The sequence below is a fragment of the Corvus kubaryi genome, unplaced genomic scaffold, assembly GCF_017639235.1.
Source record: "Corvus kubaryi isolate FWS band 111438036 unplaced genomic scaffold, C.kubaryi_AGA036_p1.0 37312, whole genome shotgun sequence".
Lineage (NCBI taxonomy): Eukaryota > Metazoa > Chordata > Aves > Passeriformes > Corvidae > Corvus > Corvus kubaryi.
In genome coordinates this window covers 4,142,590-4,159,080 of record NW_024581098.1, presented here as the reverse complement: position 1 = coordinate 4,159,080, position 16,491 = coordinate 4,142,590, and the positions used below count along the sequence as shown (strand labels likewise).

Below are 16,491 nucleotides of genomic sequence, written 5' to 3'. Positions count from 1 at the left end.
ATTTCACAGCTTTGTAGATACAAATGCAGAGTAGTAAGATCTGCTCTCAGCTGAGTGCAAGTAGCAGAAATAAGCAGTAACTGTCCTGTTACCAGTCGCCTCGACAGGAACCACAGCAATTTATATTTATGTATCACAGACCCCACTTACGGAACATGAGGGGCAAGTCCACTGCCAGCTGAAAATTACCCTCCGGGGGCATATCCCAACAGTCTGAGCCACTTGCACCCCAAACCCTGCCCTGGGATCTGATGATGGTGATCAGGCAGAAGGTTCATCTCCCCCCAGCCTCCCCCCAGCTCCAGCTGCCATCATAGACTTCATGGCAATATGCACACTTGCAATTTTTATCACAGAAAATCCAACTTATGTTCTCTAGATAGCTGTTTTCACATTTTGTGCTTCAATCAGCATGTGGCCAGATTGTGAATCCCTTGCAGACATAGATAAATGGTCATCCACATGACTTGCCTGACGCTGTCTGATCACTTACATAAATAGCTGCTCATGAATGAGATTAGGCTGGTGACAATCTGGCTGCCACAGTGAGGAGCACACTATCGTCTGTGAGGGCTGCATACAGCTGGCAGTACTTTGCAAGGATCTTGTAAGGCCGGAACACCGACAAGAGATTCTGCAGCAATCACCATGCTGTTGTATTGGCAGCTCACGGCAATATCCTTCGCACTTTCCTTCAAAGAATATTCTCAAGACCACGGATACTTCATATGGAAGACAGCATTCCTGAGGGCAGTCTGCAGGTTACTGTGATGGACAAAACACCTGCCACCATGAACTTTGGCTTTGTAGGGAAATTCCCTGGCCATTTGATCAGTTATTAACTGGCTAAGATGCATGGTGCTTTAATGAAATGCTTGCATTTTCCACTTAACACATTTTTTTTCTTCCCGAAGTGTAAATTTGGACAGGTAGAATAGGACTGAAGACTTTTTTGAACATGTATAGAAGGATACAGATGGCAAGTATACCTATCAAACAGTATATTTTGTGCAAAATCTGGGAAATACTGCTCATTTCTTTTGACAGTATAGCAAATCTATATTTCTGTCAGGCAGAAGATCAGACTAGCCTGATCCTAATCTTAATACTCTCCTGGAAATTGGGATCAAGCTATCCAAAGCAATGTATCTTGCTTTCCTATGAGAAAAATGTCACTCTTCAATTTGATCAGAACAATGTATGCCAATGCCAAGGCTTTCCAGAAAAGACTGGAATAATTTTAAAATTCAGCATATTCAGCGGTATAACACAGAACACATTAATTCATACTCTGGAGGTTCTCCTAAATAATCCCACTGAAATCATAAGATTCAAAACCAGACTCACAATCGTAAGCACTAATGGAAAGAGATGTCTGATTTCCAGAAGCTAAAGATCTGGTCATAAATCTAATTTTTTTTCTTTCTTATTTGTCTGTGCAGAGGTACAGCTGAGACCACAAAAAATGTGGAGATTGCCATGTCCGCACACTCACTGAAGTTAATGAAAAAGCTCCCCTTGACTGAATGAAAGCAGAGCTGAGACTATGAAAAGAAACTACTCAAACAGAAAGGGTCCTATTAGATCTGATTTCCTACTACACAACTAGCATGAGCAGCACTTAGCCTTACAGCTTGTATTATCTGGTTTTACAGTAGCACAAATGAACTGACTTTTAAATGACTTCCAGTGTACAAAGGATAAAATAAGCACAATTAGCTCAGTGAATTTTTTTCGGTGTGACCGTACACTGCAGGAAAATGATGACAGTATGAAGAAGCTCAGAGGATATATTTAAGTAAAATCTTAACCCAGTGCAGAGAAGAATGGTATACCAATCATAAAGCCAGTTGGGCTGAATGGCTGTAAGAAGCCATTAAAGTCATCTATATTTATTGAGGCAGTAGTGAAAAAGCTGCCACTGACATATTGTGCTCCACATGAACCTACTTTAACTTTTATGTTCTTTCCTTGACTTTCATTCATGTCACTGCCAAAAACACACACACACACACAAACAATATCTGGCAGAACAGAATTCTGCAGCAGAGCACATCATTTTATGAAATGTAACTGAAGGGCTTTTCTCATTTGTAATCCAGATTTTAAGTGACGTAATAGGATACCAGTTTATGCCATTCATAAGTAAAATATACATGGAAATGTGCTTGGTCATACCTCTCAGGTTTTCCTTACACAAACTGATGGTGCAAAGCACTGCTCTGAAAGGAAAACTAGAAGACCAGTCTAAGTCCTCACAAGTCTATGGGATCTAAAGCTTACCTACGACAGCCCAAGCTTTATATCTGGCAGAACACCCCACTCAGAGATTAGTCCCAGGATGTGTTATATCAGTCTCAGCTTTAATAGCTATGATAGACACTCACTGGCAGTAATAAAGATTCACAACAGTTGGCCATGCTGCTAAATACTAAAATGCTATAACTTAATTGTAGCTTCATCAGTCATATCTGGCCATTCAGAAACTAAGGAATAAGTGCAACCTGTAAATGCATTCTTACACTGTAGATATTTCCCATGTAATTTTATGCAAATCAGCTATTGACACATGGAAACCTAAACCCTAATCATACCTACCATATCTCTTTAACCAGACAAATAAATCACAGCTATTCTGAAGGCTTAAAATAGCTGGTTAAGGACGCTTCATATACATCTATCTCCAGAAGCCATCACTACAGGTTACTAATCTGGAAAGAGCTGAACAGCTTCACCATCATGTCTTTTATTAACTATCTTTACTATTTCTTTAGTGTATTTAACATTATTTATTAAGCTGCCAGTCCTCACAGGAACAAGAAAGTATATACTTGTAAAGAGGGAAATCTGAATATTTTTGCAGTGAATTTTAAAGTGTTAGGTTCCTCCAAGATGTTACTGCACATTTTAGCATGCTGCTTCCTATTCTGGAGTACTTCAGGACCATTAAAAAACTTGATTGCAAACATTATCAGGTTCCACAACGTCTGTTGAGCAAGCAAAGATTAAGCATATATCACAGAGATTAAGACAGGAGACTTATTTCCATTTCTTTCTTTCTCTTAGTGCATATTGCCATAACACGAAATTGTCACCTTCCATGTTTTTATAACAGCACAACATTCTCACAAGCAGTGGGTTAAACAAATTGCTGAGACAAATTTTTTCTTTTACACTTTTTCAGAAGACTAAAGTATTGTTCCTCTGCCTCTTGTTGAGACCACCTGATTGACACTTTAACACGGGAATACTTTTGATTTACCACCTCTGTCCAGCTACATTGACCTAATTTTCTCTGTGAGGTGCAACTGTTTTGTTGGAACGACATCAAGCTCAATATGAAAACTCTAAAAACCCACTCTTCGTGTGCTAGACAAACATTTATCCAATTAGCAGCTAGAAATGTCTGCCACTAAATACACTGTGGAACAAATGGCTTTTCTGTGAATTACAAGACTTTAATGGAACTAGTTATTGCCTCATGCACTACTCATTACCAACATGATTTATATCAAATTCCAAAATATGGGTCAGATGTAGACGTGCTGATACTGATTGCTTACACCCTATCAACTGTCTCAGCAAAATTCCCTTAAGAATTGTATGTTGTCACCGGGTAGCTACCAATCTTATAAGTAGCAACTGCTGAAAGAATAATAAATGTGTCAGTGACTGTCAAAATGGTTATCACTATTGTAGATAACAATATAGAATAAAAAATAATTTTTAAAAGCTTTATGTGCTGAAGCATCTATGCTTCTACATTTTCATTAATAGTTAAGCAACCTTTTCATCAGTGATAATGCAAAAAGCAGTGGCACTTATTTAGAGAAAAATACATTTGCCCATGTTTTGAAATCTGTTGTGTGTATCTTTCTATTGCACCTATTCTATTTTTTCCCCATGAGTGGCTTTAGAGGAGAGGTTGGACTATATTCTTGTATACTCCAATAAAACTAAATAGAAAAAAAAAATCAAAGTATGCTACCTTTTATTTCCAAATCAGATGTATTTCTTGTAATAAGAATGCTTTATTGTGATATTATGCATCTGCCAATGCTTCTTTTCTTCCTGCCTTCAAACACAGAGCAGATGTGCCTAACAATATTGTTTCAAGTGCCAGGAGAAATCAAGAAAACAGGGGCTGATGAATTGGACCTTTTAAGCTTCTTTCTCCCTTCTACACCTCTCCCTCTGGAAGACACATCTTCCGCTACTTTAGACAGCAGAAAAAAATGCTGTCTTGCCTGAGGAAAGTGATATGAAAACACAGAAATACCTACAGACATCATTCATTTTCAACGATCAGGAAACACAGTGGTCTGTGATTAAATGATTATGTGAGATCCTTCCTATCCACCACAGGAGATTAATTATGTGGTGTATACCTGTGCTGCTTTAACAGTTGTCGCCTCAGCTTTGCGCAGAGGTAGGAAGGTAATACACTTCCACAGGCATTCCATTTCCATCCCTATGGTGGCAACGGACCAGCACTCGCATGTGCCACGTATCTGACAATTTGAAGAGGATGAGGAAGGAGGAAGAGGAATGTGGGGAAGATCTTAACACAAAATTCAGCCAGCATTTTACAGCAAGAAGTCCCCACCTTTGCCAAAATATAGGTTAAACCATTTAACTTCTCCCAACCCCATCTTTAGTTTTCTTTAAACTGGATTAAACACACTGTCCCAGGTTCCTAACTCTATCACTCTTGATCTGTTTCTTCATGCTCCAAGCTCCATCTGTGTTAGAGACAAACTGTGTTCTCTTGCCCCTCTCTCCACTTTGATGTCACCAGGGTAGCACTGAGAACACAAAAGACTGTGCAAGAGTAGAGGTATAAAGAAGACCTGGAGAGAGCAACCACAGCAAAAACCCCATTCAACCCCTACATCCTGGCTAGCCAACCTGTGAGTAACTCACTCGGCATTTTAAAAACTAGCTACATATTGGATACTCTCATCTGTTGTTTTTTTCCCCTAGTTTGTCACCAAGAAGTCTCTATCAATCATGAAAGGGCCAAGATTTTACAGCAGGTTACCACTTGACCAAATTTTTGGATGTGGAAAAGAGGCACCTGGCCACATGCCTTCCATGTACTTCCCTACTTCTCTTCCATGAACAAGTGGACAAGAGTGCTCAGCACTCCTCTCCCTGCCGCAGAGCAGCACGGGCAGGCTGATCCCTGCAGGTCAGCAGCACCTGCTCTGGGAGACTCCCCCAGCTACTCCATTGGCTTCAGCAGCACTGGACCGTCTGAAGGACCAGGAGGCAGAAGGACCAGGAGGGCTTACTGGCACATGGGTAAGAGGCCTGCCTAAAGCAGGGAACAGCTGGGAGGGCATAGCCTCTGGAAGGGAGCAGCAGGGAGGGGTGAGCAATGTGGTGGAAGTCCAGCAGCTACCAGCTGGGCTATTAGACCATCATGGTCTGCAGGCCTGCCAATTGGAGAGGAGGCTGAAAGAGAAGCCTGCCAGGGCTCAGGATTTGCTGTGGTGTGAACGTATTGGGATTCAGACGAAGAACTCACCTGAGCTGGAAGGGGACTGGACGTTCGTGGTGCCTGGGATGCAGTGCTGAGTTGTGGCTGTGGTGGAGGTAGGCTGCAGATCTGTGGAGAGAAATAGAGACACACCACTTCATCTTACTGTGACACAAGGGCATGTCCTGCATGGCCAGCCTGATATTGAGTCTGAAACACCCTCTTTTTACACACACAAAAGGAATTGACCGGCATTTCTGCCTAGAAAACTGGACAGTGACGCAGAAGAAACAGTCCCAAATCACCTCCAGGAAACCCAGCTATGGCAGCAGAAACACATTCCACACCTCTTTGAGAAAATGGACTTCAGAAAATGATGCAGCTGCAAAGACCATGATTCCAAGGAGTCCAGCATGACTTCAGAGAGTGCTGACAGTCATCAGGAGAGGGCAGGTAGCACCGGACTGAAATACACAGGGAGACAAGCCGGTCCCACTCTGTCAGGAGAGGCTCAGGTTACATGCAGTGACTTCAACAGCTCCTGGTGGTATCAAGAGATTTTGCTTGCAACATTATCTCCTGTCCTCACCCTCCTGCCCTCAAGCTGGCCATTTTTCCAAGCTCCGTCCAGGAGTGATAGAGGGGAGCCAGCTGAAGCCTTTGTGGCTGGCTAAGAGCTGACAAGCAAATTTGTTTACATTCACTGAGCTATTCCACCTTGGAGGTTCTCCATTCAGTTCCGTAACAGGAACTGCGTTAGCCTTAAAAAAAGAGAGCTGTTGAAATACACCCTTCTCAAAGAGCAGCTCTCCTTTACCATCTAAAAGAATCAAACACAGCATGACCAAACGCTTCTCCCCAGCCCATCCAGCCCATGTACAGGCTGACACAGACTCTGTCAACCCTCAGATTGCTTGGTGAATGTTTCCAGCCAAGCTGGATTGGCCTAAAAAGTTTAAAAGGAGGGGGAAAAGACACCTTGGCGCTGTAAAACCGAGCCTTTTCCTTCTGTGCTTTTTTCCCAGCCCATAATAAAGGAGGGGTCATTGCACAAGCTGCTGCATTCTGTTTGCTCATATTGAGCAGTTTCATGAAGGCTTGCCCCATGCAGTTGTGTGAGGAGCTAATTATGGCTCTGTAATTAGCCATGTGGAAGGACAGACCTCCCCATGTGGAGGGAAGCACTGCAACAGCAGGCACAGAGAGGTCCCTGAGCCTGAGCCACCAAACAGTTGGGCGAACAGACAGCTAAGTCTCTAAGGTCAGAGTAGGGATGAACTTTATACAGAGGAAATAACCAAATTAAATGAGTCACAGAATACAAAATACATGCATCAGTTGGAATACCAGACAGAGAGTTAATTGGACATTAATTATAATATTACTGTGGGGGAAGGTCCAGAAATAGGTAATCAAGCAGTGAATTTTAGATAGCTACGGCAGCTATCGCACCTTCTTTTTCTTCTGTTTTAGCAGATACACAAAACCAGACAGAATTTGTTTATACACACATTCTGACAGAGGTGTGTATTTATTTTTACACTAGGAGAACATCTGTAAACGTGACAGGAAAATTTGGTGGGTTACTATATTGAAAAGGAGTTGCATTTTTAAATTAGTTGTTAGCTCCTGAACACAATTTGCAAGTAAATATCCTGTTCTCCAAAGAAGTAATTCATTAACCATTTTAACAGCTTTGCATATGTTTGGAACATGAGTCCTGGAAACAGCGTAATGATTGCAAACAACTGTCCTATGAGGTCTGTCAGGACAGGTCATCCCTGTCAATTTCAACTCCAACCACTCCTCTTGTCTATCAACAGACATTTCAGAGAGGACTGACAGATCTCAAGGAACTGGCCTCCAAGTCCTCCAACTTGTCCTGGGGGGAAATCAGCTGCCAGAGCCAGAGCAATTTACCCTTAATATCCAAGACATAATTAGTTTGGTTACTGTTTGGTTTTGTGTCAGTGAGACTAAGAAATAGATGGAGTTGCCTTTCCACAACTTTCCTGATCTTCCTGAAATGGCTAGTGGGTCACAAACCACCAACTTAACTAGACTGTCATCATCAACTGGTTTCCAAGTCCTGGCATACAAAGACTTTTGGTTCATGGAGCTTATGTACTTTGGCTCCTGTAGGATCCCTGTGGAGAAGACGGACACCTTCGCACAGACTTCCAACTGTGAACAACCATATGGGAGAGGTGCAGTGGCTTACTGGTCCTTCAGAGTAAAAGGACATACAGACAAAATTGACCAGTGCAAGTGGGGAAAGGCAAGGAAGAAGAATTGTTTGAGCATATGTCTGTACGCAAACCTATCTTGAGCTTTAACTGTGAAAAAACACTGGAGTCCTCTATGTTAAAAGCATAAAGAAAATGTGGCTTCTAATCAGAAAGCAAGACTAATTTATGGTGTTTAATTTGTATGTCATTTTTTAAAATTGCATGCTGAAGCGACATAGAATACTTTTGCCTGAACTCCACAATTCACTGAAAAATGGGAGTTATGAAAATGTATCCTATTACAAGAAGTTTGAAGGGAAAAACAAGTACACAAAACAGTTGTGATTCCTCACATTTTAAGATTATATAAACCAGGACAATATTGATGGCTTTTGCTGACAAATAACACATGGGGAGTTTAATCCTACTCTTAGTTGGGTAAAAGGGCAAATGCCAACTGTTTTCAGTGGGAACTGGCTCAGATCCTCCCTGGACATAACGTAAAAGACAATTTTAAAGTTCTTATGCATTTTCACAAAAAAAACCAGATTTCGACAGCTTGTCTTACTCTTATGAAAATATTTGATCAGAGACCATATTCAGTGCTTCAGATGTACTCTTCATGTGTATGGAAACAATTGTGATTATCATTCACTGTCTTTAAGTCAAAGACTTTTGACAATTAAAGTATTATCTTTTTAAAGCCTTTCGAAAACTTAGCACAAATCATCCACAGACCTTTGAGAATTTTGCAGGCAGGGGGTGAGGAAGAAGACGTGACTGAAGGTCCCCAGGACACCACATAGCCGTAACTCCCTGCAGGCTGCAGCCCTGACAGCATTTTGAAAATTGCTGAGCATGCTGAATACAGAGGCAGTAGCCAAGCAATTACCATCTTTCCTAAGTCAGCCCCTCTACCTGAACTGGCACTCGTCAGCCAGAGAGGGATCAGCCAGGGCAAAACCCTAGGGATTTCTCCATCCTCTGAGACATTTCTTTAAATACAGTCCTGGGAGTCAATAAACCCTCAGGCTTCCAGAGTAATCACTTTTCTCTGACAGAGAGACAATACCCTTTTTATCAGAAGGGTACTGCTCTGCATTTGTACAAAATCAATATGAGGGATTATTTCAAACAAATACCACAATTTGCTTACACTTTTTTTGTTAAAAAAGCATGCCAATGTAAGAAGAAAGGAATGTTGTCTACATAAATGACACCACTTGTTTTTTTCAGAGGGACATATGACCTCATGGTGACACATATTTACCTTATCATTTTTAGTCTAAGGCATAAATGAATATGCTGATTTCTCATTTAACACTTGGTATGCCAGATCCCTATCTGCAGTAAATTAAAGTAGCTGGTGAGAAATCTATATCAATTAATTTGTGTTACACAACATGGAGTTCAGTGTTTTGAAACTCGAGCCAAAAATATAACAATGGCCTCATTTTGTTATCAGTGTAGGAGAAGACAGTAATGACAAGGTCCTCATAAAGTCATGCAAACTGACTGAAGATCTAACCCTGCATTTTTTAACTCAGCTTTGTTAGAGGCTTATAGTTCAGTCTTCTCTATTGTGTATTAGTCCCTTGAAACTGGAAGGAGACTAGCATGCAGGGAGCAAGTATTTTCCTCAGAGGTAGCTGTTTGCAGGATTGTGCTCCTGCTCATTATGTGATAATGGCCTATGGATACTGAACCCCTTGGACTAGCTTTCTGTACAGCAGGGGGAAATACACAACGGCACATATACACACAGGCACAATTTGTAAGGAAACTCACCACTGCTAGAAGCATCATTGAGATTTAGCAGCCCACCTCCGAGCCCTCTGTAACTATGGTAACTGTAGGTCCCATTGCCGTTGATGTACAACACCTCCTGTGTGCTGGAAACAGCTGATGCTGAGTAAGTGACCTGGGCTGGCTCCTGTTTGTACTGCTTGTCAGCTGGAGCAGCCTCATCCTGCAAAAACAAGAAAAGGTTTGGAATTACGGTTACATTTCACCTTGCACGTGAAGGTCTTTTGCATTGTAAAGATTCTACATCTATTGCTTTCAGAAAAGTATAATGCATGTTAAACAAGCACAGATATATTTCTGATTGACCAAATATCAACATAACAGAAACAATGGGAATAGGCGAGAATACAGGCTTCCTAAAAATCTGAGAATATTAATTTACTTGTGCTCCACAAGCCAACCATACTGTTTTTTAAAGGAGAACATTTACCCTCTCACCCTGAAGAGTTCACAGTCTTCCTCAAAACCCAACACTGTCCAGAAATAGTGGGAAAGGATAGGAAAAAGCCAGAGTACTGGAGTGACTCTTACAAGTCAGAGAATCATATATTTCTCATTTAGGTAAACCAGTGCAGAATGCACCAACTACTTATTTTGATGTATCAGAAATGACAGAAGGAATAGAGGAATGGAATAAAACAGCATTCCTGTTTGAAAAAGTCTGAGTGAGTGTCCTTCCACACAAAGACCATAAAGTAGGGAGGGCTCCACAAAAGTGACTTGAAAACTGTTGTTATCTGTGTAAGAGCAGTGTCTGTTTGCACACCATGAGTTTTCCTCAACACTCCCTGTTTGCCTCTTTGATGATTGCATAATATTTAACAGAATTTAGCACAACAGCCCTTCAATTTTCCCTGAAAGGAGATGATGTTTCAGGTGAAAGTGTATTTTTCCCCATCTGCACTTACTGTATCTACTGCTTAGAGTACCTCACCTCCACTCATGATCACAAAATGCCCTGGTAGCAACTTTATTAATGACACAGGTGAAATAAAGAAAAGCATTAAGAGAAGATTTAATCCATTTTAGTAGTTGGTAGCAAGGAAAACTATCAGTATGTGACTGGCGTCTTGCCACAGTGACCTCAGTGACACAAAATCTGATTTAGTCTGTATGAATTAGAACATTTTCTTTGTTTCTTGACTTTTTTTATGGGTTTGATTTTACACTCTCATCTGATGAAAATATATTTCAGTGTTTTCAAATAAAATGGATCTATGGAAGTTTTGTTTTTAAAGGACCTTTTCAGAGTAGTTAACTAAAAAAAAAGATCTAGAATTATCTCGCCTTTGTGTAAGATTTTTGTCTGTTTTATGCATCTCTCCTCTGCACAACCCTTTCATGGTTGCTAAATAGACCAAACATATTAAGAATGCTATAAAATATCTGAAACCTTATTTACAGTTTTCACTTAGAGAGATCAAATAGTTCAAACAGTGTCCAGTCTCTGTGTTGAAGTAAAAAGGGTAGTGCATCCTGTATGCATTAGGAGCAGTTGTTGCTTCCACTTCTCAAAGAAACACTGTCAACTTTCCTTAGATAAAGACATCCCTGTCTTGCAGATATTTATTGGTGAAAGAGACTTTCACCTGAAGCAAAACTAAGATAACTCAGGAAAAGGGATATATATTATTAACAGAAATTTTAATATTTAATACAGAACACTGAACCATCAGACAATTAATTCCATAAACAATAAGAATGGGGCCTCTTGGGCAGTAATATGAGCTAAGGCAAAACTTTACATTTTTAAGAGAGTTGGCCAAAGTGGTCTCCTAAGCATTTTCTTAAGTAATAATAATCTTAAACAAATGGCCAGAATTGAAATGTATTTTGGCCAAGAATTCAACTTTAATATAATTTACCTTTTATCTCCAAAGGTCATTGATGTCTCTTATGAGAGAAAATATATTATTTTCTCAGAGAATATTCATAAGCTGCACAGTAAAGTTCTATCTTGGCAACATAGCTTAACTCATCGTCCAAAATTTTAACACTCTCAAGACTCAGATGTTCTGCCTCCTTATGTCTACAACTAAATTATACTTCCTGCCATAGATTTACTCAGAGCCTCATTTTTTTTCACAGAGCTCAATAACAGATCTTCTGCCAATCTATCAAGGACTAAACTGTGTTAAAGGGGTGCAGTGCAAACAGGACTAACTCCTATAGCTGAGCAGAATGTCTCAGGATTGATCTCCTTATCCTCGCTGTCTGGAACCCACAGATTTGCTGTCCCTGAATTTACGTGTCCTCCAGAGCCCCTCTAGCCAGGACACTGAAGCCCTATCTGGGAGTCTGTTGCAGAGCAGATGTACTGAGCTTCTGGCAAAGCCCAGAATGCAGAGCCTGGCTGGAGGATGCAGCAAGGGCGATGGTGCACCTTGGTGCATACCAGCCCACGTGTTCCGGAGCACACGGCCAAGAAGTGGGAGACCAGAGTTCTGGCTACTTGTCGCAGTATGTGGTGAAGAGGTGGAAAAATTGGGATGCAGGGTCTCTGCTGGCTGTGGTGAGGAGGGGACCTGAACTCAGAGCTGCCATCTCCTAGCAACCAGGCTCCAAGCAAAACTGAGGTGGGAGTCGTCACTGAGGCTGTGCCACTGTGCAGGAAGAAATTCCCAATTCACAGGGCTGCAGAGATAGCACACGAAAAGGGAGCATGACTCAGTTCAGTTCCCTCTCGGAAGTGCTGCCCTGGGAGGCTCCTTTCCAGCTACTCCCTAACACAAAATCCACGAGCGGCTTTGAGGTCAGGAATCCAAGGTTGGAGCTGTGCTGCTGAAGGGGGATCTTTGCAGAGAACTGATCATAGCCCTACACAGCACCGTGACGTGCCATGGGATGGGGCTTGAGGTGGAGTCTGGGAGCACCAGTAGGGAAGACAGTCTCAGGGAGGTGAAAGGAGTCGAGGACAATGCTGAGACCAGGAGTCATGATTCTGCATATGAACTCTAATCTCTTGGGCACTGTGCAAGAGGAGGCTTCCTCTAAATATTACGTATCTCTTTAAAGAGCACACCGATCACCTATCCCTAAATGATGAATAAGTTGCCATACATTTCAGACATTAAATCCAATCCTGAAGTGTTTGCCTCAGTCTTCAGGATAGCTATATGCAGAAACAGGGTGGGATTTTTGTCAAGCTTTTTCTGAGCAGGCTCAGGTGTCAGCCCTACTGGTAGGATTATGAACCATTAGCCTGGTCCCAGGGGGTTAGGTGTTGCCTCTCATATATTCCCCTGGGACTTAAGCATTTTTTTGCAAATGTTTTGTACTTCAAAAGGCAAAGTTATGCCATTTTTCCTTGCAGCCATACCAAGGATAAAGAAGCATTGTCTCTTTTTCTTGGGGAGGGAGAATATGAATATCATCTTTACTTTTGTATACCTGAGATTCATTCTTCATAGGTTCATTCTCTTCATTCTTTTCACCTGAAATGCCTTTGCTTTTAAAGTAACGTAGAAATTAAACATGTTGTTCCTCTGAGAACTGAGATCTTTAAATAATCTGTGTTAGTTATTCAGCCTCTCCTCTTTCTCCCTATATAATGCTTACATTGAAAAGGCCTATTTATTTAAAATTCTATTTCAAAAATACTTTAATTTCAAGAAAATCATTAACAATTAACTAACCATTTAGTGACATGTTTGACTTAACTACCTGGAACATACACTGTTGCCGTCATAACAATGTACTAAACTTTTGAAATATTAATTAACCATTTTTAAATTATTTATAATTTACCTTTAGTAAGAAGTATGACCAAGGTGCAGATAAAACATTTGTTCGTTCATCTATAATTTGACTCATACTATATTAATTTAGTATATACAAAAGGAAATAAATCATCCTTCTAACAATAATTCTCTTCTGAATTTATTTTGGAGGAGAAGCAATTTAAGTCTTGAGCACATTACCTGCAAAATGATTGAAATGACAAAATGGAAAAATACTTTTTAGGTATAAAAGCATGCTAAAATAAAAAATTATCCACTGGATTGAAAAGAGGGAGCATGAGGTCATTACTGTGATCCTCAACTTGATATATACCAGAGATATTTATATCTCAGTTTTACGTCAAGGTCCGTACTAGAAGAAGACTTTTTTTCACAAAAGAGCAGATAGAAAAAATTATTTGATTTTATTTTTAATCAAGGAAGCTGATTAGTATGTACTGTCCTTAGTAACCCTCTAAGGACAGTACATACTAAGAAAATTTTCCATCAGCTGTTGCATAACCTGTATATGAAGAAACCATTCTCTGCTCTGTTGCTCTGAGCAGCAAATGAATAGTTTACAGAGGAAACACCATCCACAGCAAATGATGCTGGTGCAGATTGTTAGGACTGTGGTACAAAGAGCAGGGCTCACTGGCAGTTCCCAGCCTCTTCTTCCCCTGCCAGCAGAGGCACAGCGCACACATCGCTTTTCAAACAGTCTTCATGGAAGCACCTTTAGCAGTGTCACTGATCCATTCTGTTCCCCATCTCCTTTACCACCACCAAAATAACACAAAAAAGCAATAGTTTGTTGAAATAGAAAGCCCTGGCAAGTCTGTGCTACAATGAGTTTTGATCCCTTATAGACACAAGTGTCAGAAATTCAGTGTACTCCAATTAAGAGAGAGTGGTGCTGTTGCCTTGGCTTCCCTGTTAGCAACAGACATTGCTAACATGTAAATGTAAATCCTGACAGGGAGTGTGTGTGCAGATCAACTCACATGGCCAGTGCTAGCAAACCACAGAGCTAAGAAAACTTCTGCAAAAAGAATATAAATGGTACTGTTCCAACAATGCAAAGACAGTGACATGCATGGAGCTACTGCTTTCAATAATGCAGTACTTCCCAGACTGACAAATCAACAGCTCTGAGATTGACAGCTTTTAACTGCCCCTATGTCAACGTGACTTTTTCCCCATAAATTATAAAACAGACAGAAAGGCAAACACATTTTTGCTTCATATTTCTTGATACTCCCTTTTCTAATAAGTTAAGCTGAAAAATGTGGATTGCTTGTTGTTCTTGTCAATAAACACTTCTTTTAGAATACCACTTTGAGGTTAGAAAAACTCAAATGCAGATAAGTCTTCAAACAAATAGGCAAGCCAGGGACCCAATATTTGCATATGATCTTCCATTCTTTTCAGCATAGGAAAAAAATTCATTCACTTGAAAAAACAAAGCAGGCTTTAAATTTTTTTTAGTTCTCAGTAGCTTGTAATATGGCTTTAGAAGAAAGGAGATAATGTTTCATATATTTTTCCTATTTCAATCTCACTAATTTAATTCTACAATTTTTGAATCAAAAGTAAAATAAATAGAAACATATGATAAAACCATATAACACTTTTCAAAGCAAACCAAATTAATCCTTACAATATTTCTGATAGATAGGACTTTTATCAGTGCTTTTCAGATGGTGAGATTCTGTCAACAAAGGCAACCTTAAGCTAGAGTTACCTAATATGTAAAGTACTTGAGTTCTGCAACCATAACAACATAATGGGCTTCTCTTTGTGCAAGTTAATGTTTAAAAAGTCAGAAGTTTTTAACTGGGAAGAAACTCAGAAGTTATATCACAAGACACCCTGCTGAATCCACAGAGGATTATGGGGCTGGGAGTTGTCTTCCCATCTCAGTTTTTGCACAGAGAAGTGGCTGCCAGGGTAAGAAGCCATCATCACCTGCATGGAGTAAGGTATTTACGGGAGGATGAGCCACATGAATCCTGGCTCCCACTGAGGGGCCTGGAATCTGGCCCCTTCTTAGACACCTGTCAATCTGCTGTTGCCAGGACCAGATTGTGTACACCTTGTGCTCCGTCTTTCCAAAATCCCTGAGATCTCACCCCATTCTCTTTGCTTCTCCAGTCTCCTCTTCTACCCTCCCTCTCAGTTTCAATCTTCTTGCCTAGAAAATCCTAATCTCCTCTTCCCAAAAAAGTCTCTTGATGACAGATACCTGAGCAGCTTCAACAACTCAAGGCCTTTTGTTTCCTTGTTTGTATTTAATCAGTGTTACATCTACTGATGGTCCTATTTGAGATTTTCCCTCCATCCTCAGACTCCTATCAGTGTCCTAATCCCCAAAATCTTGTCCCACAGGGAGCAAAGCCAGGTTCCATAATAAGCCAGAGCAGCTCCTGTTTTCCACTCACATTATTTCTCATTAGTAGTATCTGATTCTCTTTCACCACGAGTTCTTTAATCCACCTGGCCAGTTTCCATCACATTGCCAGCCTCAGCTACTCACTCAACTTCCTCATCCAACCCCATCTCATAATGTCACTTTCCCTTCATCCCTTGTTTTCACTGCTCCTGTCAACCCTCACAAGGCTCCAGCCCCAACACTTTTCCCCTCCTTTCTGCACTGAGATCAGATTCATGGTCACACCCAGTAAAATCTGAATAATCTGGGAACCTATCAACTAAAATACTTTGATTGCATAAGCATGCGCATCCAGTGTCACATCCTTGGTATAAATGACACCACTATATTGTCAAGAGCAAACACAAAACCTTTTTTTTTAAGGAATGGTAAATACACCTAAGGATCAAACTACCTTTACAGGACAAAATTTTCCTCGTTCTTGAAAGTGGCTGTAATTATCTCTGAAAGAGCTCAATAGATAGAAGCCATACAGAACAGCAAATGTAATCCCTGTGGGCTGAAGGTCATGAAGTTATCACTGAACTGCACACCTAGTATTGTAATGGGAAATGTCAAGTAATCTTAATAAGTGATGATTCCACCAACTGCTTGGATGACACACACTATTCTGACGGAACACTGGACTTTTATTAGCTTTAATTACATTAAAGTAACTCTCTAGTGTTTGACCCAGCTTTTAATTTTATGACCAATATCCTGGAAGCCTGGACAGCTAAACACTTTGGCACATCACAGTAGGTTAAATTTTCCTTTAATTCTGACTTAAGGCTGTTGACTCAGTGGGCTCAGCAATAGTGGAAA

General features: G+C 40.6%; 1 protein-coding gene across 4 annotated transcripts in view; it reads right to left on the bottom strand.

Annotated features, from left to right (window-relative positions):
• The window catches only part of NOL4 (nucleolar protein 4), a 191,499-nt gene that overhangs the window by 1,993 nt on the left and 173,015 nt on the right, over positions 1 to 16,491 (bottom strand). For all 4 annotated transcript variants that reach the window (XM_042029085.1, XM_042029087.1, XM_042029086.1 and 1 more), the window contains 2 exons: positions 9,499 to 9,679; positions 5,531 to 5,611 (listed from right to left, as the gene is read on the bottom strand). In XM_042029085.1, the coding sequence (XP_041885019.1) occupies positions 5,531 to 5,611; positions 9,499 to 9,679 (262 nt within the window). The remainder of the gene's footprint in view (positions 1 to 5,530; positions 5,612 to 9,498; positions 9,680 to 16,491) is intronic.